The 23,955-nt window shown below is 38.3% G+C and overlaps 1 protein-coding gene across 1 annotated transcript in view; it reads right to left on the bottom strand.

The window, feature by feature from the left end:
* Positions 1 to 647: 647 nt before the first annotated feature.
* The window catches only part of ipo7 (importin 7), a 28,615-nt gene continuing 5,307 nt past the window's right edge, over positions 648 to 23,955 (bottom strand). The window contains exons 2-25 of the mRNA XM_088334419.1: positions 21,451 to 21,532; positions 19,965 to 20,118; positions 19,227 to 19,385; positions 19,002 to 19,158; positions 17,596 to 17,685; positions 17,397 to 17,491; positions 17,237 to 17,321; positions 17,015 to 17,149; positions 16,670 to 16,769; positions 16,526 to 16,602; positions 16,300 to 16,416; positions 15,857 to 15,946; positions 15,574 to 15,739; positions 15,330 to 15,490; positions 12,617 to 12,745; positions 10,637 to 10,703; positions 10,425 to 10,550; positions 9,184 to 9,281; positions 9,007 to 9,102; positions 8,707 to 8,927; positions 5,605 to 5,816; positions 4,623 to 4,829; positions 4,425 to 4,541; positions 648 to 1,662 (exon numbers count right to left, since the gene is read on the bottom strand). Coding sequence (XP_088190545.1) covers positions 1,565 to 1,662; positions 4,425 to 4,541; positions 4,623 to 4,829; positions 5,605 to 5,816; positions 8,707 to 8,927; positions 9,007 to 9,102; positions 9,184 to 9,281; positions 10,425 to 10,550; positions 10,637 to 10,703; positions 12,617 to 12,745; positions 15,330 to 15,490; positions 15,574 to 15,739; positions 15,857 to 15,946; positions 16,300 to 16,416; positions 16,526 to 16,602; positions 16,670 to 16,769; positions 17,015 to 17,149; positions 17,237 to 17,321; positions 17,397 to 17,491; positions 17,596 to 17,685; positions 19,002 to 19,158; positions 19,227 to 19,385; positions 19,965 to 20,118; positions 21,451 to 21,532 — 3,039 coding nt within the window. The 3' untranslated portion in view covers positions 648 to 1,564. The remainder of the gene's footprint in view (positions 1,663 to 4,424; positions 4,542 to 4,622; positions 4,830 to 5,604; positions 5,817 to 8,706; positions 8,928 to 9,006; positions 9,103 to 9,183; positions 9,282 to 10,424; positions 10,551 to 10,636; positions 10,704 to 12,616; positions 12,746 to 15,329; positions 15,491 to 15,573; positions 15,740 to 15,856; positions 15,947 to 16,299; positions 16,417 to 16,525; positions 16,603 to 16,669; positions 16,770 to 17,014; positions 17,150 to 17,236; positions 17,322 to 17,396; positions 17,492 to 17,595; positions 17,686 to 19,001; positions 19,159 to 19,226; positions 19,386 to 19,964; positions 20,119 to 21,450; positions 21,533 to 23,955) is intronic.

Genomic DNA, 23,955 nt, shown 5'->3' with positions numbered 1-23,955 from the left:
TGAAATTCTTAGATGCACTTGAATAAACTACTTTTTCATGTTTTTGGGGGTTGGCATCCAGACTGTATTTGAAACAGTCTTTTTCTTTGACCATTTTCATCCTAACGACAAAGGATACACAAATTATGATTGATAGGCGGCGGTAATCAACCAAAGCAATAGCACCAACGGCTGATAATCTAGTACAAGCTGCACAAGGAAATCAATATACGTCTATTAGCAAAAGGTCAAACAATTTCAGAGCAAGTAAGCTTTTTGCCAGCAGGAAAAGGTTTTGTCTGCCACTTTCAGCCAAGGGATAAGATCTTAAGACTGACACCAGCCCAACCCGATATAAAGGTAACTCGGGCCTAAAATGTTAATCATTATGTTTGGGTTACGCAGGGCCTCTCAATTTTTTTTTAATCATCCACGCATTATTGTTCTGTTTATAAAATCTCGTTTAATAGTCAGGCTGTACATGTCGCACAGACTGCCGCTGAAGGCCTACCTGTAAACTGCACAGCCCTCAACTGGGAGAAAAAAATCATTTTAATATAATACACTAGAGTTCTTCTCGAGTGAATTACTATTTTTATTTGTGTGAGGGAGCATATATTCAAAATACATGTACAACTGCAGCATCAAACAAGACACTGGGACACATCTTCCCTTGACTTTTTGTTTTTAATTGTATATAGATGGTTCATCCATAACCAACCAAATGCTTGAACCGTTTGTGAGAAGTCCAATTGTACATGGTTTAGCAATGTAAACAATTGTACTTTTCAATGCTCACTAACATCCTGTAGCCATATGTAACACCAAGAACATTTTCTTGTAGAAATCTCTGAAATGTTGCCCCCACGGATCCACTCTGTATGCAGACAAACAGCTGTCGTGTTATACTTACAGCTGATATCATTTTAAATAGTCTTCAATTCTTTAAAAAAAATTGCAGTCTGATACAGAAGGCTAGGAGACCTGAACAATATGAAAGTGCTAGTCATTAATTTACAGAGATTAGGCATCACATTGCGCTATGAAGTATCCAATGTGCTACGTATGAACACCGCTGTTGACACCTTACAAATGCCTCTGGTTACTTTTCAAGGCAGGAACCTTGGCTTATATGTACATAAACCGGACCGTTTATGCTGGAAAAACAACTGAAATAACCACTAACAGAGGTAATCTTATCAGGGCCACGTGGCGAAGATAGTGATAATGTAATATTTAGTCCCATTATCAATTATAAAGTTAAACCTCCAATTAGCTTCAGTGTGTTTGGGGGGTGAGATCACTGAAGAGTTGTCATCGTGACAACCCTCTTCACTGGACTCCAGAAGACAGTGTTGTTCAGAGCATTTCCTCTTGCATCTTGTCCAAATTCTTGGTTTGTTTTCCCCAGCCGCAGGTTGCATTTTGGTTGCTCTTCTGGCATCTTCCCATGCTGTTTCCCCCAATTGATAAGACTGAAGAATGAGAAGTACCAGTTCTGGAACCACTACTTAAGGGAACAACACAAGCTTTTTTTTCACTTCACTACAATCAGTCACATAGTAATAAAAGTAAAGGGGGTGACTCAATTCATTCCAGGAGCAGTGCCACCAAAGTCAAAACTATTTGGCACCACTGGCACTGTGAACCTGTATCCGCCATGTTTCTCGATCATCCTGGACTCTGGAAAGTTACAAAATTCAAAAGGTTAGAGACAAGATAGGAATATACCCTACAAAACAAACCTGGTCATACATTTGTGACCCTTTCCTCTTGGCCGAAAAGAAAAATCCATTTTAACAGGCTTTTCACCGAAGACACCATTTAACCGCATTTTAATAATGATACAATTAAAGGTGGGGTGTGTCGTTTGAGGAGACCCTCAAAAAACGCCAACCTGAACCCCAACAAAGATTTAAAAAAAAAAAAAAAAAAAAAAAAAAAAAAAAAAAAAAAAAAAAAAAAAAAGGTTTATTCTAGTGCGTCTAAGAAATTAACACACGCGTGTAATTAATGTGCTGACTAAGGTTGCAATCATGGACAAAGCTCGGAAATGGTGGCAGGGACTAACAATCAAAAAACATAAGACGCACCGGATTATAAGGCACTACAATGGGAACGTGGACAAAACAGTCAGATAGTTCAGTCCAACTTATTACCCCATTAATATTCCCAAAGCTTGCAAAGACGTGTCGAGAACAGGTGCGGATGCGGTGTCCGTACGATGTCACTCAAATGCATAGTTCCATTATTCGGAAGGTTAAAGTCTTGGGATTCAAGAAATGCCAACCATTCCTTAGTTTCTATTTTCTTTTTCGCTCGCAACTTTACTGTGCATATGACAATAAACACTTGGAATTGAGTTTAATTTAAAAATAGACACTCCATTCCATCCATTATCTGAAAAGCTTATCACAGAAACATCGAGTTCAGTCTGAAACAAGATATATAGCCGGAGTAGCTCACCGAAGTCGTTGTGTTCATAATAATGTTGCAGCTGTGGTCCTCTTATATCCGTGAGTGTAGTAAATCCAGGAGAATAAAATATTTACAAATACAGTATAGTAAAAAATGCTTTCTGTATGCCGTCAGCCACGTGCTATACACATTCATCTTTTTCGGCAAATTGCAGGCTTTGTTTTGCCGTTTAAGCCAAAGCCAGTCTGTAAATAAAAAAAGGATCCGCCTCTTGACCGCCGAATAACTTTAGCCAATAGTGATCGATTAAACTGATGATTGACACATCTTTTTTGGCCAATTGCAGGCTTTGTTTTGCCGTTTAAGCCAATGCCAGCCTGTAAATCAGGGGTCGGGAACCTATGGCTCACGAGCCATATATGGCTCTTTCTATGAGTATCTGTGGCTCAGAGACAAATTTGATTGCATGCAAAATTTCTCCATCTTGTTCATAACTTGAGGTGTCTATCCTATTCAGGTACACGCAAAGCCAAACCAAATCTAAATAACATTGTATTACTTTGCAGTATATATAGGGCACAGTTTTCACTACAATTTACAGTCAAGGTGTCACACAAAAAAAAGGGGAAAAAAAAACTCGTTTTGGCTGTTCAACGCTAAAGAATCCTTTATATAAAAGTTCACTATATAATCTGTGTTCAGTGTTCAGATACCTTATGATGAATCCACAGAACTGTAAATACGCCAAAACACCGGAAGAGAACTTAGTCATTTGATTGGGTGAGTGGGAGGGATGGGTGGAGCTATGCAAAAAGTGCAAGCACTCCCTCCCATCTCTCGCCCTACGCCGTCTGCGCCAAAAGTGAGCTCATCAGGCTCCCTATTTGCAGAATGTTGTGACGTTTTTACACAATAACTGCTTGCATCTGGTTTTGAAACCAATATGTATGAAAAAAGGTCAAAAGGAGCTTAACCGATCTTGAATAATTGCAAGAAAAAAAACAAGTTTAAAGTGGTATGTTTGTTGATTTTGGGACAAAAAAATAACTTTAGCCAATAGTGATTGATTCAAATGATGATTGACACATTGGTTAGCCAATGAAACGCCGGTAAATATATCCCAGCATACACCACGGACTACTTGGCGTTCGGGGGAAAAGCTAGTCGGCGGTTGCTTGGCTTCGTTGCAAGACTTTGCGAATTAATATTGATCCATAAATAAGGCGCACTGTATTATAAGGCGCATGGTCAGCTTTTGAAAAAAATAAAGGCTTTTAGGTGCGCCTTATAGTGCGGAAAATACAGTACTTGGATCAGATCAATAATATTGTCCTGAGATCGATACTTCAACCCTCCATTCATTTACTCAAAGTGTTGCTTCAATATGTAAAGAGCGCAGTCCTTCTCTCCCTCACTCAGCTCATTCGGGAGACCGGATAGTACTGCATTACAGTAATCGAGACGGGATGAAACGAACGCATGAATTATAATCTCCGCATCAAACAGACAGCGTAGAGAGAATGTTAGCAATGTTGCGAAGATGGAAAAAAGCTATTCTAGTAATATTCTTAACGTTTGTTTGAAAGGACAGATCATTTTTGTGATCTTTTTGGGTTTGAATTTTGGCTTTTGTTCCGGATCAGTTGTAACAGAAATTTCTATTTTTTTATTCTTTAACTTTTCAATGAAGTCATTTAATAAAAAATTAAAACATTTTTGTGCTTAAAATCTTTGTGCTTCGTTTATCAACATTATAAAATAAGTTGAGTGGGAGGTTTAATTATTCAATGATTATGACATTTACAAGCAAAAAATAAAATATATATCTGTATCGGATTGGTATAGCTCGATACTATCATGTATCCACCCCGATTGGATCAATACCAAAAGTAGTATCACCCACCCCTATAACAAAGTTTTAAATCTGTGCATTGCTTACACCAGTTCCAATGCCTTTCTGTTGCATAACCATTTTTTCCATAATTGTAGCGCTAGACATAGATTTAGACTAGCGTGCATGCACTCACCATGTGCTGCCCGTCTCTGGTCTGCAAGTGTGCCAATGTCAACAAGTTGTTTGCCTTGTTCTTCATCGAGTACTTCGGTTAGTGTCTGGTACCACGCCGGGTCACGTGCTTGAATACCTGCGCAAGGGTGACATCAATCCCGTTACATGAAAGTATCACAACAAAACAGCATGGTGTGGATCCAAGTAGCGATTTTACTTTGTAGTATGGCTTTAAATATCTGATACTCGTCCACCAAGTTGTCTTCGTCATCTACGGCTGTGGTGTAGCCCTCCAGTGCCGTCTCCTCAGCATCATTTTCCTCCCAATCTTCGTCATCCCCGTCCTCTCCAGCCTGCTTTGCCAGCATCTCCAAGTATTCCTGACCTTCGTCATCAATGTCGTCCTCGTCACTGCCCAACTCTCCTATACACAGAAAAATGGAGACAGAAAATATATAGAAAGCCTTAGCATGGCAATACATTTTAGCAGGGACTATTTTTTTCGAAGGGTTTTTCCCTTTAATTTGAGATGCCAATGTTGCATGGGTTTATTTTGATTCTCAGCAAATATTATACTTAAGAAAAAAATAAACCAATTCATGTATAAAATTCGAAAAAATAGCTGACTTAGCACTTTGTTTTGTTGACTGAGCATTTTTCTCAGAAAAGAATTTGCTCTCCCAAACCAGAACATTGAATATCAACACCGCCATTTATAGGGAGTCAGGTGGGCTACCAGAGATGTCAAAAATACAATCCAAAAAAAGCTGTTCAAGAGCTTTCCCAGCAAAACATTCTACTCTCCCAGGTTAGAAAAAGATTGGCCAGCGACACAATATTTTACAAGCACTCAGGTGAAAATGACCTTTCCAGAAAGGGAAAAGCTACCCTAATATGGTTTCAAATCATAACGAGTGATGCTCTAATGGTGCACAGCCATTCTAGTTTTCATCTATTATATTTTCAACCCAATGGTAATATTAATGGGGCGGATGCTAAACTAGTTTAAAAAAGGGGGTAATATGGGTAAGTGACGTATGCCTTGGCATAATCTTCCTTTCTGGAGCATTTTTCTCCCCAAAGTCTTTTTTCATAATTAAGATAATTCAGACCATATCAAGCCACAAGGAGGGTGTCATTAATCAAAAAAGAATTAACAGTAAATAAAAGTAAGTTTCTCATTGTTGCCTTGAGCATACCATTATCATCTTCATCATCTCCGTCATCTCCGTCATCGTCGTCATCGTCATTCTCGTGCTCTGCTCGGCAAGCGTAGGCCCTCTTGAGGCCGCTAAAGAGCAGGATGGCTGCCGGAAGAAGCTGACCTCCGACTCGGGTGATGGCCTGGGGTCTGTGTTCCAAGTCAATCAGGGCACAAATCCCAAGGACACACATCTTCCGGTCATGAAGCCTGTGCGCAACAACAAAAAGACAGAATAACGATATGCCAAACAAGCTTGCATTTAACGCATACCACAATACAAAAATACATTGAATTGCATTTGCTTCATTATCCAAAGATTAAAAACACATACCGTATTTTCCGCACTGAAAGGTACAATCGACTATAAAGCGCACCCCCCGCCCTTAAAAAAATGTATTGTCATATTTTTTTAAACGTAAAGGCACATTAAATTGGGAGTATAGTAAGGGCTACTATATGTGAATTCATGTAAAACCATTGGGCTCTTTATATACTAGTGGTATCTACTAAAGGTGGTCAGAGCAATGATACTCGATCATTAGACCACCGGTTAAACAAATAACAAAAGGAATTACATTTTACACCAGGTAGCTGAAAAACTGATTTGCATTGTGCACTTTGTTCTGCAATCTCTCCACTCTTTCACCTATGCGTCAAGAACATCTTGGTTTAATACGAGTACGTAAAAGAGCTTGTATAGTATTTTGTTGAAAGACGGTTTTCTCCATTCTTTAACATTTGTTGGTAAAAATAAGGGAGAGACAGTTTAACCCAGGGGTCTCCAATGTTGTACCCGCGGGTACCAGGGTTTCCCCTAAGGACAGCGAAGCTATGGTGCCCGCAGCTGAGCATGACATCGACAGCTTGGCAGAAGAACAGCTAAGACAATAGTTTAAACCCTTACCAGGCACCATGTAAAATTTGATCACAATCCCAAAAAATTAAATATTGTATTTTAGACATTTTTCTAATGACAAGTCTAGTCGTTTCCAAAAGTGGCCTTTTGGAGACAACCATTTAATATGACAAAAAAATTTACAACTGTGTATTTTACTTTGGCTAATTTTAGACATTTTGAAAGACTTCTCTTTCCAGAAAACATTCAATGGTCGTGCACACTTGTGCGCAATTATGGTGCCAAAAATGGATCACTAACGACATTGCGCACTTTGAGTTTGGGGTCTAATTTGAATACACAGTGAAGATCTGTGAAACGTTCCGTTCAGAATTTCCTTAGCTCACAAATGGGTGAATCATCATTGACATCGGTTAGAGCCGGCTGAAGATATTTGGACATATTGGAGGCGATATCAGTTTTATTAATGAGGCCCATAAAGGGTAATGCTGGATAACCTGAAAAAGAATTCTATTGGCTGAGTGAGGTGTCAATCAAAAAGCAAGGAGCCAAAGGTCATATACAAAAACGTTCCACAAATCTGTTAATTTGGAAAAGAAAATTACGACGGATTACAACAACGAACGTCCAACGATGCAGATATGCTTTTAGGCGGATGAATGAAAGTATTTTGGAGTGAATGTTTTATAAGGTTGGCTTCACTGGATCGTTCTGGATGGAACGATTCCATGTTTGTAGACATTCAACTCATCAGCTGACTTCCCAGGGGACTTATTGCTAAGACAAAACTGCTTCGTAGTTTTTGGTTACCTCGTATCACACTGGTGTTTGTTAGATAGATAGATAGATATAGATATTTTGTTCATCCCCGAAGGGAAATTCACATTTCCAGCAGCATCCCTGAGCTGAGAACAATCGAGAACAATCGAAAATAACACGGGAGCTGCTGGAGTGGCTGCCATTCGTGACAACGCCGGAAGAAACGATTCAATTTGAATCATGTACAAACAAACAAACAATTGAATCATGTACAAACAAACAAACAAAATATTTATGTTATTAGTACATTTTGATTTGACATCCTATCTTTAATCCTAATAGTTTAAGCTTTCCAATGACATTCGGCATGACGTATATCTGTGACTGGTAACACCGAACAGACATGCATTCGCTTATCAACAGTCGTTAAGGGGTTAAGCAAAGACCCATTTTAATATATATATTATTCTCCTCCCAGATTTTGCATTCAAATTTAGGGGTGTCAAAACATCCGGCCCCCAAGAAGGTTTGATCAGGCCCGCAGGATAATTTAAAAGTGAAAAAAATGCTTAAACGACAGGGAATTCATTTTAATAAAATGCTATTCACGGATTGTCCACTAGAGAGCAGAGTCGTGCCGTTTCGATCAATGCAGTGTGATGCAGATTTGAAGGGCGCATTTGCCTCCGTAGGTCTGGACAAATGTGATCATTATCTACTACCAGGGTACCCCAATTTAAAAGCATTGGCTGCTAAGATTTTGTGCATTTTAGGGAGCAACCTAACTTTGTGAACAAATCTTCTCAGTAATGAATATCAATAAAACAAAAATGTGTTCAATGCTCACAAACAAGGCCTTAAATGACATTCTGAAAGCGTCAGCTGGTCAGGATGATGCACTTGTACAGGCCAAAAGATCCCAAATATCAGGAAGAAAAACAAGACCAGACTAGACAAACGCCTTTAAAATGCTGCCTTAAAATGAAGAATAGAGCTCTGTGAATATGCATCCTTACTGTGGTGACTTAAAAAAACAGGCAATTTAATGTTAGCGACCAGGTTCACTATATAAAAGTATGGTGCAATTCTACTGTTCATGCAACTTTATACATTTTCAATATGAATTGTATGTACGTTTCATGTATGAAGTTTACACATTTACAGGAGATGTGAATACTTTCTTCTTTACACATTTAACACCACTTTATAGTTTGTAAGGTGTAGGCAGGGACTAAATATAGATTTCATAGGCACATGTGCAAATGGTTTAAAAATCTCTTTATAAATCTCACATTAAATCTGTATTTTCTTTGTTATTGTATGAGTTTGACACCCCGGCATTAAATGAATGGCAACTTTTTGTTTCCTTATATTCGCATTGCTACTTGAGTACAGCAACTTCCGATTGTGAACAATCACGCCGTTCGTATAAATTGTCAGCGTTTGCAGATGACTGAGATTAATGTTAAAATGAATGCTTACCCAAGGAAGCAATCGACGTCTTTCAGCCATTGTGTGATGAAGTGGTTTGTGATTGGCTCTGTGTTATTGGGGAACCGCAGATTTTCCAACGTATTGAGGAGCAAAGGTGGGCTGTAATAGAGAGCAGCAATGGCCACCTGCAAGCACATAGTCCTCAACTCGCTGGTTTTCACCTCGCGTGTCAAACGTTCCAAGGCAGCAGTCACAAACAAAGGGACAACCTGAAAAATCACACACAAAAAAATGCACATGATGAATATTTAGTGAAAATTTATCACATGTAAATGTTCATAAACTGACCTGGTCTATGCCTCGACCTTTGCACTGCAAAATGATCACTTCTAAGAGCTTGGCAGCATGGCACTCAGGATCTTCGCCTGGATCACCAGTCAAAATCTTTTAAGTCAAAAACAAATGTTAACCTTTTGTTCACAACCCAGCTTGCTTTTGTAGATTAATACGTTAGCAGCACATTACCTTTTTGCACATGTCATACATGATTTCCAGGTATTTGGTGTCTGACAGGAGGAAGTCAGTATCAACCGTTACATAGTTGTGAAGGAGAGGCATCATGTCTAAAAAAAAATACAAATGGTAGTCAAAACATAAGTACCGTATTTTCTGCACTATATGGCGTAACAGGTTATAGGGCGCACCCCCCAAAAAAATAGTTTTTGGTCCTATATCTTCCATAGATAAGGCGCACCCGATTATAAGGCGCTACAATGGGAACGTCGACTAAACAGTCAGATGATTCAGTCAAACTGATTACCCCCTTAACATTCCCAAAGCTTGCAAAGAAGCAAATACGTGTCGTAGACACGTGCAGATGCGGTGCCCGTACGATGTCACTCAAATGCATCGTTTCAAATATCATTCGGAAGGTTGAAGTCTTGGGATTCAAGAAATGCCAACCATTCCTTAGTTTCTATTTTCTTTTTCGCTCGCAACTTTACTGTGCATATGACAAACACTTGGAATCGAGTTTAATTCACTCAACTCATCACAGCAACATCAAGATAGTTCTAAAACAAGACACTGGGAAAATATAAAGCCGCATAGCTCACCTAAGTTCTCACGTTCAATAATGATACGCAATCATGGTCTTCTTACAACCGTGTAGTAAATCCAGGAGAGTAAAATATTTACAAATACAGACTAATGAAACATGTTTCTTTATGGCGTAGTTTAGCAAGCTTGCTATTCAGTCATCTTTTTCGGCCAATTGCAGGGTTTGTTTTGGCCCTCTAGCCAATCCGAGGCTCAGAATAACTTCAGCCAATAGCGATCGATTTAACTGATGATTGACACATCATTTTCAGCCAATTGCAGGGTTTGTTTCGGCCTCCTAGCCTATCCGAGGCTCCGAATAACTTTAGCCAATAGCGATCGATTCAAATGATGATTGACACATTGGTTAGCCAATGAAACACCGGTATATAAATCCCAGCATACACCGCGGACTACTCCACGTTCGGGGGAAAATCGAGTCGGCGGCTGTTGCGTAAGTTGCGATTTAATATTGAGCCATATATAAGGCGCACTGTTTTATAAGGCGCATAGTCAGCTTTTGAAAAAAAAAATTAAGACTTTTAGGTGCGCCTTATAGTGCGGAAAAAACAGTAGTTTCAATTTCCAAGCATGGTAAATTTTAAAATTAGAAAATGCGGTGTAGATCTGGACCATTGCAAACTTTGAGAGAAAGTGCTAGTCTAAACCTGTGAAGTAGTCAAATCCATCCTGTTGGAAGACTTCATACACAAGTGGAAGGAGCTGCCACATTTGTTTAGACACCTGCTGGCAAGTAAGGCTGTGGGCCAAGGAAAGGATCTCTTCGTAAAACTCTGGAAAATGTAACAGACTTTGTTGAGCACTGGTTGCTAATCGCACGTAGAATGTGGCTGAACAGGAAGAACTGGTAGTCGCTTACCCATCACGTGCTGTTGCAGGACTGTGCCAATCACTTGCAGACAGATGCCCTCAAGTTGCTCTGTGATCTGCACAACAAAATCACAAGAAAAATGCTATTTTACTGTCACATTTTGAACATTTACTTAAGTACGACACAAGGAGGATTCTTGAAAGGCCTTTTTATATAATTATGACCAGGAGATTAAGAAGGGTGAATGCATTAAGTACACAAATACATCCAATGTGTAAGAAACACTTTGTTCGGAAACCACTTTATCAGCTCTGGAAGGTAGTGTTTAAAGCATTTCAGCTTGCAATTAGGAGACAATGCTAAAATTGTACAAATCCAACGGGTGCAGGTACCTCAATATGCACACTCTGTGAAATATAAACGGGTTGAGTTATCATTTTACAAGTCAGGTAATCACAAAAGCAAAATAAACAACCAAGTTTCCATTGTACTTCGCAAATAAAAAGTAACTGTCAAGAAAATACCAATGCTTGTCGACCAAAATTATAGGTAAATAAATACTGTATTTATTTGTGCATAACGTGTGCACTTAAGTTTTGATTTGAATTAAAAAAAAAAAAAAATTAGTTTCACTTTTTCTCAGCTCAAACTATGCATCTTCGGTCACAAACGTGTCCAGAACAATAGCAACAGGATTCAAACTGGGATCGCGGCAGTAAGAGAACCAATTCTTAACCCATAGGATTAAAGATGACACACAGGTAAAGGCATTCGTTTTTATCTCATCATAATATTTGTACTCACGGTAACATGATGTTGAATACGTGAGGCTAAGATTAATATAATTCATGTACACTGAATCGGACTTTGAAAGATTAAATTAATTCATTGTAAAAACATTTTAGTATTGTGTTCATAGCTAACGTTGTAGTGAATACATTATTTCAGTCATGGTCACGAGTTTTCAACAACTTGGTAATACGCGTAAAAATAGTGTAATGACATAAAGGCCAAAGCTTATAACTCTGGTGATCTAGTAGTTAAGATTTGGCCCTCACCTCCACGATCCCAGTTCAAATCTCGTTGCATCAGATGTGGTCAGCGTTGTTTCGACTCATCAATCATTACGCAAATACAGTCATGTATTACCGTAAAACCTCATTCAACGTCTTCTTTGTGGTTTGTGGAATGCGGTGCTACAACCGGTGTCAATTAAAAGAACACATGAAACAGCTGGCAATAAATAGGTTCATAAATTTGTCACATTTTTAGCAAAATACCTTCGAAATATGTGTGAGAATAGTTCATTTCAAGGATGGCACAACAGATAACTACCCACTGGTTTGAATATAAATGTATCAGAAGATTTGTTCTTTTTTTTTCTATACAGTAATCCTTGATTTGACAGTCAGAAACTGCAAAGTAGAAACGTTTATTTAATCATTCATTTCTCAAAAACAAACCCAATTTACAAGCTCAAGTATTTAAGACATAAGAGCTGTATTTTCTTAACGTTTTCGTTTTTTTCTTATTACAAACAACGCATGTACAGTCAAATTCTAATTTAAAAAATAATCTTATCATTTAATTGCATAACTGAATATATTAAGAACACGATCCCCTTTACTTGACATAATTTTCTGCCATCGTGTGGACATTATGGAAAGCAGTATTTACCTTTAGGTTCTGTCAAACAAATCATATATTTTTCCATTTCAAACACTTTTGAAAAAGCGCCAGGGGGCCATGGAAGAACGCCAAAGAATTGCATGTGGCTCCAGACCTAATTTAGTGGGACGAGAATTCCAACATTCTTACTTTCTGAGACAGTCCTATATTTGTAGCTATTGCTTGAAAGAGGGTTTTGGGCTATAGCAAGACCCCAGTGTGTTACAAGGAATTGGTGGGTGGAAAAAGTCCATTGGCAATAAAACGAAAGCAAGGCACTGACATGGAACAGAGATCGGTGAGGCCTAAGTGTATGAGAGACAATACGTAGGCAACCAGATAAGAGACTACGCTATTCACCTCTTTGTGGTCCTCCACCACACTCAACAATGTGTCGATAGTGTTGAGGATGCCCATAGCAGTCACGGCTTTGTCATCTCCTCCATCCTCATCCGGCCCAGTCTGAATGACTTGGTTGAACGTCATAGCCTGCCAAAAAGCAAATATACCAGTCATACATTTGGAGTACAATTGGTGCAATGTAACATTTTTAAGTGTTCCTTTGATAAAAGCTGGAAACATAAGTCTTGAGGCTTCCAAAACACCCCCAAAAATGGTTTCAGCCCTATTGCACAGAAATGTGTGCCTTATTTCCGCATGGATTTGAACTTACAGCTTCAGTCAATCATATGTCACAGACAGGAAGTCTTATACAGTAAAACTCGGATAAGTCGGACTCGCATAAGTCGGATTCTCGGATAAGTCGGACAAATTGCGTGGAACGTTTGTTCTCTAGGCTTTTCTGTAGTATTACACCTCGCATAAGTCGGATTTTATAAGTCGGATCCTCGCCTAAGTCGGATGGATTTTTCCGTACAATTGACCCTTTTTAATGGTTTTCGCCTCTGATAAGTCGGATCGGTATCAGGTCGCCTAGGACATCTCCCAAATCTGCCCTCCCAGATTTTCCGGGAAGATTTCTTGATGTGACGTGGCGTTCCGTGATTGGCAGAGGCTATTCATCAAACTCCTCCTCAGTGTTGAATGATAGCACTCTCAATCACAGCACGCGGTCATAGAACAAAGCCTCGTAATCATAATCCCATTGTTTCTTATTACAGTAGTGCTAGCATTCAAATTGAATTTGTGTGAATTTCTTTGGACTTCCTTGCGGTCTGTGCGGTCTACGGTGTGGCGATGGCCTCAAGTTCTAAAACCAAAGGCAGGAGTCTCAAGACTAGAACGTATGAAGAAAAGCTCGCTATCATTGAATTCCAAGAAAAGAATCAGCACATGAAGCAAAAAGACAACGCGGCGAAGTTTGGAATGAGCCCTCAAACTTTGAGCGACATTCTGAAAAGCAAGAAGAAGATAAAAGATATGTGTGCGACAGATTTTAGAGCTCCGACCGCTAAAAGGCAGAGGGTAAGAACTTTTTTGATAATAAATCACGTTCATGTTACAAGATATCATTGCTTGGTATTTCATTTTACATATACAAGTATGCACTTTTCTAAGAGTTAAATTTCTTCTTAGTTCGAAATTTTGCGACCTCGGATAAGTCGGATCCTCGGATAAGTCGGATGAAAATGACCGGTCCATCTGGATCCGACTTATCCGAGTTTTACTGTAGTTGAATCAAATCAGCAGACTGTTAAATAACCATCAAATATAATATGATTTTTGTAACATTACAGGCAGGGTTTGTATTTCATGGCCAAATTGAAACACCCTCGAAGCCATTATTACAATTTCTCCAGTACCATCGAAAGGAGAAAAAAAATCATGTCAATTATTTTGCAGAGCCACAAATATATCTGGAATTTTTAATCTTGTGTGTACATTCAACAAGACATGATTTTTAGATCTTGGGTTAATGGTGAATACATTTGTTTTTAGGATGAATCTCTAGATGGGATAGGTTTTGGGTATAAATAACAGAAATATGTAGCTTGGATTTTCAGTTGCAGAAAGTTCTACCATTATGAAATGAAATGATCTGCATTTATATAGCACTTTTCGAGTCAATGACTTCCCAAAGCGCTTTACAGTGTGCTTCACATTTCCCAATAGCGGCCTTGTATTGCAGCCATGTAAGACGCTAACCTGCTTATTGGGGGTATTAGGGGTTCAGTGTCTTACCCAAGGACACTTCGACATGTGACACGGACAAGCCGGGATTCGAACTGGGATCCCTTGATCCCAAGACGAGCTATTACAGTTAACCACTAGGAAAGGCTACCTTAATTTTGCATGGTGCTTAATAAATGTCCATAACTGATATGTAATCCTTGCACTAATACACATTTCAAAATGCCCTGTTTAGGTGTACCATGCACCTTTCCCCTTGGGCACGATAATGCACAATCGGAAAATGACAAATTAATGCCAGCAGCAGTTAATTACGAGGGGAAAAAATGGAATGGCAAAGCAAAGTCACCAGAGAGCAGTGTGTGTCATTTTTAAGCAGACTTGCTCAGAAAAATGGCAACAATTTCAAGCATTTACAAGCACTTCTGAAACATTAAAATGTAAGCATTCTTAAATATTTCAAGCATCCTTTCTAACCCTGTAAAGAGCATAGATTAATATTTTTAGAGTCTTCAATAAATGTGGCCGTAACGCATCCAAGTCACTATTGTGTGCCGCTCAGTAAAGCGACAACTCGGGTTTTTATTGTTTTTTTGCTCGGATCAACTCGATGGACAAGTAAAATCCAGTATTCTAAAAATAAAATGACTACATTCTTAGACATAGAAGCAGAATAGAATTACAATTGCTTTGTCAAATTTTGAATAACAACCGAGCATTAAAACAAAATTAATTTATATTTTTAGGGGGTGTGAGTATAATGAAAAGCTTTGATAGGATTGTAATAAGTTAAATTTGCAACTGGAAGTCAACATCTCCAACACCCCCCAGCAATGCATGCATCTTGTCCATGAGGACTCTTTTGATTATTATATTCAATTCAGTTTTATTAACCTCTCAAATTCACCCATATAGAATATAAATGCAACCTAACACTATAGTATACCAAACAACATCAAAAAAGGAAAAAGGGTATGATTACCAAATGCTGAGTCATCTCTACTGCAATAGGCGTGACCTCCTCGCGGTATTCACATATCATCTTCTGTATGACGTTTGTGAGGTCATCATTTTCTGTCTCTCTAACAATATGCAGCAATGCTTGCATTACATCCCGAATGAAAGGGGTGACATGTTCTTTGGCTGTGGGAAAAATAATCACAAAACAGGTCAGGAGAATGGAAATTATTTGTGGCACAATAACTTACAACAGCATAATAGATCACCTTTGTCCTGGTTGCTGATTAAAGACTGCAGAGCAATGGCAGCCTCCACCTTCACTGGCATCTCGTTATCATTGATCAGACAGAAGCGGGTCAGCTCCAGAGCCGTTTGGAGGTTCTGATCACTTTTAAACCTCACCTCACAGAAATATTGAATCACCCAGCAGGCCTAGAATCAGGTAGAACGTTAAAACAGGACCCACAAAAAATATTTCATGACAAATTTAGCATGCTATATTTAAGAACTTTTGAGAACAAAAAACACAATGTTCCTGCAATGACTTACTCTGGCTCTCATGTAGCCAAATACACTGCGGGACAGGGGGAAGACATGACTCTGTAGCATAAATTCCATCTGATCCTTGTAGACTTTTTTCTATGAAACAATAAAATCAGTACATTCAAATCAATCATTTATATTCCAGTTTCTATAATTTGATACATATATCAACTTTTGATTGGTGCTATGCTAGTTGCCAAGTCTAGCATCAGTGACACTAAATAGCAATGCAAGTGGCCTTCAGCATGCTCTGGGCCAGTGATTGCTGCAAACTAAACATATCGCTCACACACAATTTTGGTCTACAATAAAATACACATCAAAATTGTCAACACCAGTTTTACCTTGGTCATAATTGAAAGGGCCAGAAATTAGCTGCGCAAGTCAGAACCTTTTTTTCACAAAACGTAAAAAGCTGGCAACTTTTAAAAGCTGGTTGCAATGCTTACTTTGAGCAAGATCTCAGCTAGAGAGCCAATCATGTGCAGAGCACCATCTTTTTTCCTAGGATCGGTGGCAGTACCAGTGAGAATCTGGTAGCAAAAGCCCATTGTCTTTTGCAGCACCTTCATAGGATAGGAGAAATACTTGTGTTACTGTCAATTGAAAGTTATAGGGCATTATTTATGCTACAACAGAAAACTGAAATCATCAGAACAAATGCATAAGACAGACCTCCTTCCTTTTATTACAGGCAGTAAAGAGGAGAGTCTGGGCGGCCGTTGTGGGAGAAATGAAGTCTTCGAAGACATCTGAAATGAAAAAAGTGATTAGAATTGGACACATTTTACTGACAAAAAAAGACATTTTTTTACTGACCAAACTTCATGCGAATGTACTCATAGGGGTCCTCTTTCCAACGCTGCTCATCAGCGTCTGTGTAACACATGAGGGGGAAAACCACATCCTGAATGATGCCCTAAAGGACAAAGAAAGATTACGTCAGATTTATCATAGCGTATGAGCAGTAAATACACAAATTGAGGTTTCCACATTTCTCATGCAGTATTAAAAAGATTGATCTTGTGGAAAATTGGTGACTAATAACAAGACTTATTATATTTATTCAATTTTGCATTGACAACGAATACTTCAGAGTCCATTCCAAAATGTGGACGGATTTCAAATTAAAAATTCAAAATGCTTTAAATTTATCTGCTGTACCTGGATGTCTGGTTTGAGATTTTTCCATGTGAGTGCATGAGCTATTCCCTGGTTGATGTAGTTCAGTGTCTGTTGGACCACTCTGGGAGCCACATATTGATTTTCTTTGTACTGATATAAGACTTTCAGCAACACCTAAAACAGAAAAATGAATGAATATCTTTTTGCAACTGTTGTTTGGAAAGGAAGTTGAACAGCAGGTTAGCAGCTCCTCTCCCTGACCTGCTGTGCCGGGACGGCATAATCCTTCAGGAAAAGCTCAGCAAACTCTGTGTACTCTTTGGTTGTGTTGCCAGGGCTTCCGTATCTACGAGTTGTTACATATTTGGAATGTTTGAAAGTGACACTAATGACATACAAAACAAACGAGATTATTCTGTACCTTTCAAAAAGCCGTGCCAAGATGTGAAGGGCCCACTTCTTACATTTCCACCAAGGCAACTCGGGACGTTCCTCTTCATCCACCTGCAATGTCTCCTGTACCAAAAAAACCCCAATAATTATACAACTCACACTATAACACACTAAAGGATGTATTAATTTATTTGACATTGAAACAACATGCATATCCAAGTTCTTACTTCTGGAACATCTCGAACCACCACTGTCTTGAGAATTTCCATCCATTCTGTTAGGTTCTGTCTGTTGATGAGTTCGAGGGGCAGGTTGTACTGAGCAGAGTGGAGAAAAATAATAAGCACAAAGCTAGAGAATGTACATAACATTCGCATCACCACCTTAGCAGCTAGCAAATATGGGGTAAACCTTGGTTTAGACAGAAAATAAACAAAACACAATCTCTCACACAAGATAACTTTTGAGGACCACTCCACCTCTACGGCATAAGTAAGTTTCTGTTACTGATGTGGTTTATGTAGATTCCTCACTTTTCTTTTACCATTTTTACATGTTTCAAATTCCCATTTTTTTCTTGTCACTGATCAGAAAGCCTTGCACTTCTTGTGATTTATATTCAGAATAAAAAAATGACGACGACAAAAACAAATCAGTTCAGTTCTAAAGTCCAATACATAAATCCTGGCATAACAGTATTAATCAACAAGCATAATATTTGCGTGGTTAATTGTAAAAAAAAAAACAAATGGGACCAATTCCTCAGCCTAAATTTAAGCCTTTTTTTTAAAACCGCAAAACGCTGGATGATCAATGCAACGTCTACACAGGATTACCATAAATGTTTTAATAAATATTTTAACAGGTACTTTAAAAGTATTCTAATAAATACGAGTACAATTGATGAACCCATTTATTTCCATTTTTAATTAGAAACCACTTATAGCATCAGGTCCTATAGACCAACCACTTAAGTTTTTCTTTTCCCATTGTTTGGGAGGAACAGGAAAAAAAAAAAAAAGATCAAACGATCTTGCAGTTTTAAAAGATCAATGCTTTTTAAAGTCCTTTATGATCCAATATTGTTATTTCCCTCACCCCTAACCTTGATCTTTACTTTCCCTGTTTCCCTGTAGAGTTGTACTACTGCCAAATTACAAAAGAAGGCCAATAAATTGAGTGCATAATCACCCCCTCTAAAAATATCCGGTCGTGAAAATTAGCAGGAAGTGTCGATACTCCATCAGTAAATTACTTTGCACAGTATGCTACACTGGAAGTCATTGATCATGTTAGATATCTTATTGTAACAAAGTCTTTCACTTCTGTGCTAGGGTTTTAAAGACCAAGTAGCAAATTTAAGTTTAGTTTATTTCAGAGGGAATACACATGACACCTTTGAAAGGAGCCACTTCTGCTGCCAAAGAGGGGGATGCTGCTTAACATGAGTACATCTGATAAAATAAATTTGAATGCGTAATTCTTTTGAGCCAAGCTGAAATCACACTTAAGGTCTGGGTCCCTAAGCCAACTTTAGTATTGGGAAACTTCAAAATCTTTATGTTAAAATCTTGGGTTGGGGTTACGACCGATAATTTAAGCTTTTATAAGTTATTGTCACGTATGCCAATACCTGAAAAAGGGCATAGAGAATTTTGAAGATTTGCTTCTGTATGAGTACAGAGTTAGTAGAGTGGTCTGGGAGAAGTTGGATGAAACGGTCTTTCAACATTGGCATGAAGATGTGCATGGCTGCTACCAAAGGCTGGCGCTCTTCGGGCTTCTTGTATCTGTTTAATATACACAAATTAGATTTAAGCATGGTGGGAGATACTCGTGTCATAGTACAGTGACTCACTCATAGTTCTTCACCAACTGGTAGAGGCAAAGCAAAATACCAAGCCACCCAGTCATGTTGTCGGACTGAAGGTAAAAGCCAATTTTGTCCACAATAGTTGTCCACTTGGCGGGGTAGTCGTGTTTGATCATGTGATGAATGCATGTCGTCAGCTGGACCCTGTCCATGGTAAAAGAAAGGTTTGAGACACTTGAATATTTAGCAATTTGAATCATTGGACATCCTCAAAATTAAGCAGACTTCCCCCTTGTGCAGTCACAGACGTAACCTTACTCAAAAAAATAAGCTTAATAGATAAAATTAAATAAGAAATAAAAAAATCAAGGGTGCAGCAAAAACATTTCAAACTTGTTTATTCTAACAAACAATCGCATGAAATGTGTGTCGACCCTCAACTATTTGCAGTGGTGTGACTTCTTGCGGTGGCATCCTCCATTAAGCTCAAATGATCAGAGATCCATGTTACCCTCCATCAATCACAGTGGTCCCAACATCAAAAAGATTAAACACGATATTTCATTAGCCAATGTTAATGTGTTGTACACAGCTACCGTCTATATGGGGAAAAATATTTCTGAAGAGCAGAAGAGATTTTGCTGAAATATAAATTTTGAAAGAATTAGTGGTAAGGGGAAATATATTCTAAGTATGAGAAAATAAAGCTCGGATCTATGGATAAAGTGGGCAGTATAATAACTTCAAAAAAAAATAAAAATAAAAAGCACATGGGCAAGTTACCTGATGCGCTCAGGGGAGTGGATAATAGCCTCCACTATGCTGTCCCGTATGAATTGCCTGTCTTCCTCAGGGATGTTGTTAACAGGTTCTTCTGTTGAAGAGCCATCTCCAATACACCAGTGCTGAGTTATCATGTTCTTTAAGTAAATGACACCTTTATTGAAAAGGATAAACACGTTAGGCGGCAAAGCAATTGACAATGCTTCACCACTCACGCAAAAACATCTTAATATCAAAATTCAAATAACACTCATTATTTACATCCACTGGAACCATACATTTTATCTGTAACAGATTGTGAAAGTGTGATGCGCAGGGTGTGATCTGGTTGGATTTTGCCATGATCACTTATAGCAAGATGAAACTACATTTCCTTTTTGCTATGCAATCTGACTCAGTGAAATGACATCAGTCCAGGACCAAACATATACCATCAGGATGTTTTAATCCAGCTTGTCGTGAAAAAAAAAGGAAAGCAAGTCTCAAACTCATTTCTATAAAAAATTATGGTTGTTTTAATGAGTAGGAAGCGAATTCTCTTTTGTTGCTATAGGGCAATAAAGGTGTTAAAGAGCTGACGCCCAGCTGTTTGGGACTACTTTGAGATTAGGTGTTGTCTGTGATGAACAATAACAAAGCAGTGCTCATGAACAAACACCTTAATGGCAATTTTTACTGGGTCTTTTACTCAAGATTTGACACCCGATATTGATGCCCTTGTAATTGTAAAATGATGCCAAGGAGCCAGCAGCAGCAAGTAGACTGCAGGAGTGCATTGGAGGGGAAACAGGTGGGCACAACATTTGTTTGCAAGAATACATTTCTCTGGTTCAGCCTGGTAGTCGCATCTGATGTTATTAGCTGTTCACTGCAAAAAAAAGGTATTTTGCATTTTTTTATTTTCAAAACATATGAAAACGAAAGCAAGCATGTTTTTATTTAGAACTCCCCCTTGGATTGGTTTTGTGTGGCGAGTTGGTTCAGATGTAAAGCTGCATTTATTCAACTGTTCAAATGAACAATTTGCCAGCACATTTAATGTGTCTATTTTCCCCCATGGTTTGTGAATAAGTCTTGTGCTTAGAAAAGATCCTCATTTTTTAATTGTAATTTGTAGAATAAGCTAAAAGAGGCAAAATCATAAAGCATTGTACTGAAAAAAATGAAACTAAATATTTGGTGTTGACAATTTTTGCTGGTCCAGCCCACCTGAAAAACAAAGTGTGGATCCAGCTCCCGAGTCAAACTTAGTTTGACATGCCAGCAGCCACTTTCATTTTAGATTGGCTACCTCTGACATTGATTTGTTGGCCAAATATCCATCTTGGTAAGAGACATGCCTCAAACACACTACTCTATACACCACGATGCTCAACAGCGCCAAATGCATTTAATTTAATGCACATCTCAAACATTCTGTTCGCTTTTGTATTTGGATAAACACAGCTGAAAGAAAAATAATCTAGTCCCGCCACTAGCGATTTACCTGCTTGTCTGACTGGCAAATCCAGCTGATCAGTCATGGTGATACGCAGCAAGGTGGACAAAAAGTTTACCTGGGTGTGCCCCTGTAAATCAGAAATACAAGTATTTCAACATTACATGCAATAGAGCAAGATTATCACATACATAAACATTATATATGTATCTCCAGGACAAATATTATTTTACAGGAATGCTGGATGCTAATCTAAATACTATTGTACAAAATGAAAAATATATGCATATATACACAAGGCATGGTGGGGTGAAGGAGTCTAGGGGGTAGCTTTCTTGACAGTTTACCAAACAATTGTACAAGTCATTTATCAACAACGCAGAGTACGTAGACGCTGTTTTATCACTTCCACATGTGTCTCATGTAGGTGGCAAAAGGAAGCTCAAGTTTGTAGATTTCACTTAGCCATAGTCATGCAATATAATAAATGTGTGAAACAATAAAACCCATGTTCTACATTCATAATATTGCCTGGCGCGTTCAGTCACCGACTGGTCATGATAAGCAACACCCCATTTAAAAAAAAAAGCCACCCATGACTAAGCACAGGTCTGCATTTAGAAGCTGTGCTCTTTAGAAGGACTTAATCTTCCCCCAGACAATGTGCTTTTCAAAAGCTGCCTAGTTTGACAATTATAGTATTCCTACCATTGCAATTATAATGCCTTTGTGTTGCAACTTTCATACATTAAAATACAATTCAAAGTTCTGTGTAAATGCCATACATATCTGGACTTACGGTACGCTGCATTGAGGAAATATTAATTATTGCATTGAAATGAAAACCCTAAAAAAAATGACACAAAGCTCAGAACCAATGGTACAATAAGACAACCTACAGTACAAATTAGGATTGGATTTCAAATCACCAGCTTGTCTGCCTAGGCTTGCATGAGGAAAAGTATCACACGTTTGGACCAGCTGTACTTTTTTAAAGACCTCTATGCCATGTGCCCTTCCCACTCAGGAATTCCTGATCAGCGTATTAAAAAATTATAAAGAAAATCAAGGACATCATATATTAATGAGACAGCTCTTTCATAATTGTACATAAATACTGGTGTTTTGACTGAAGAAACAATTATGCAACAGCATCTTGGATCTGTCATCTGCACAGTGGATTTGTATGCTGCAGTCAACAACAAGGAGCAAAAAAAAAATGGGACAAAGCTCATTCACTTCCCTTTTTAACAATTTACCAGCCTTTGGCAAAGTAGGAAGAGCCTTGAAAGTACTGGGTTCACTGACTTGTAAGATTAAATGGCTCTGCGCCTTTATATTTGTTGTTTTACATCTTGATTAAAATTTGTATCAGACAATGGTAAAAATGAGCTATTTGGTGTCCAAATATTTCTCATAAAGTAGGTGAGGTAGTTATTTATAAATTTCACAAGAGTAAAAATATGGTTGTATGAACTAATCTGTATCGCTGAATTCTGCACTGAAAAGGGATTTCCACGTTTGAAAATGTATATTCGTGTGTTCTACCAGCTGATGTCTTAGGGTTAGGCTGGTAAAGCAGATGACAAGCAGTGTCTCGATGCAAACTTTCCCTTCTAATACAAATTTGATGCAATATTAGCTTACATTATACAACCTGGTGTTGGTAATATATAAAATTCAGCTAGGGCACAATAGAGTTTTATGTTACAAGATCCTGGTTCCATGAGTTGATCAAAGCATCAAACCTTAATTCTAGTACTGCTCCTCAAAACTTAGGCCAACACGGACAAACGCAATACCAGAGGTGGGTAGAGTAGCCCCAAAAAAATACTCAAGTAAAGGTATTGTTACTTCAGAATATTACTCTAGAAGTAAAACTAGTCATCCAAATAAGTAAAAAAAGTACTTGGTGAAAAAAATTGAGTACTGTCGCAACGTTGTATTTGTAATTTTTTTTAAAACAACCAATCGGATCAACAAAAATACTTTTACTTTAAAAGTAGATTAAAATATTTAACAAATTCAACTGCTTTTAAAAAAAAAAAACATTGAAAACTAATACAAATAAATAAACTACGTACATGTAGCACCAAGCAGCTCATGTAAAGCCCCAATACTTAACAGGCTCTGCAAGAAGAACAAACTCGCCCATGAATTCGAAAAAAGGAGACATTGCATATTGTAGCGGGTGTTTCATACCCTCTTTAAGGGGACCATGCTTTTGATGCGAGGCCAGAGGCGCTCTTCCTCTTGTGTTTTCAAAGTCGGCATTGCTAAGCGACAATTTCGATCCGTTTCATCTGTGAAAGGAATTTTCCCCGCGAAGTTGAATAGGGTCATGTGACGAGGCTGCTACAATTGATTTGTTAAACATGGTAGAGTCTGCCGGAGGTATCCTTCATAAAAAAGACGTACGTGTACTTACGTGGAGAGGATTTATTCAGTAAAGTAACGACTTCAATGTTGCGCCATGTAGTGGAATAAAAGAACCGTTGTTTCTTCAAATTTACTCAAGTATAGGGATTTAAAAATACTAAAAGTACAAAATTT

The sequence above is a fragment of the Urocampus carinirostris genome, chromosome 4, assembly GCF_059441175.1.
Source record: "Urocampus carinirostris isolate Australia breed hairy pipefish chromosome 4, RoL_Ucar_1.0, whole genome shotgun sequence".
NCBI lineage: Eukaryota > Metazoa > Chordata > Actinopteri > Syngnathiformes > Syngnathidae > Urocampus > Urocampus carinirostris.
This window is presented reverse-complemented; position numbering and strand designations above follow the sequence as displayed.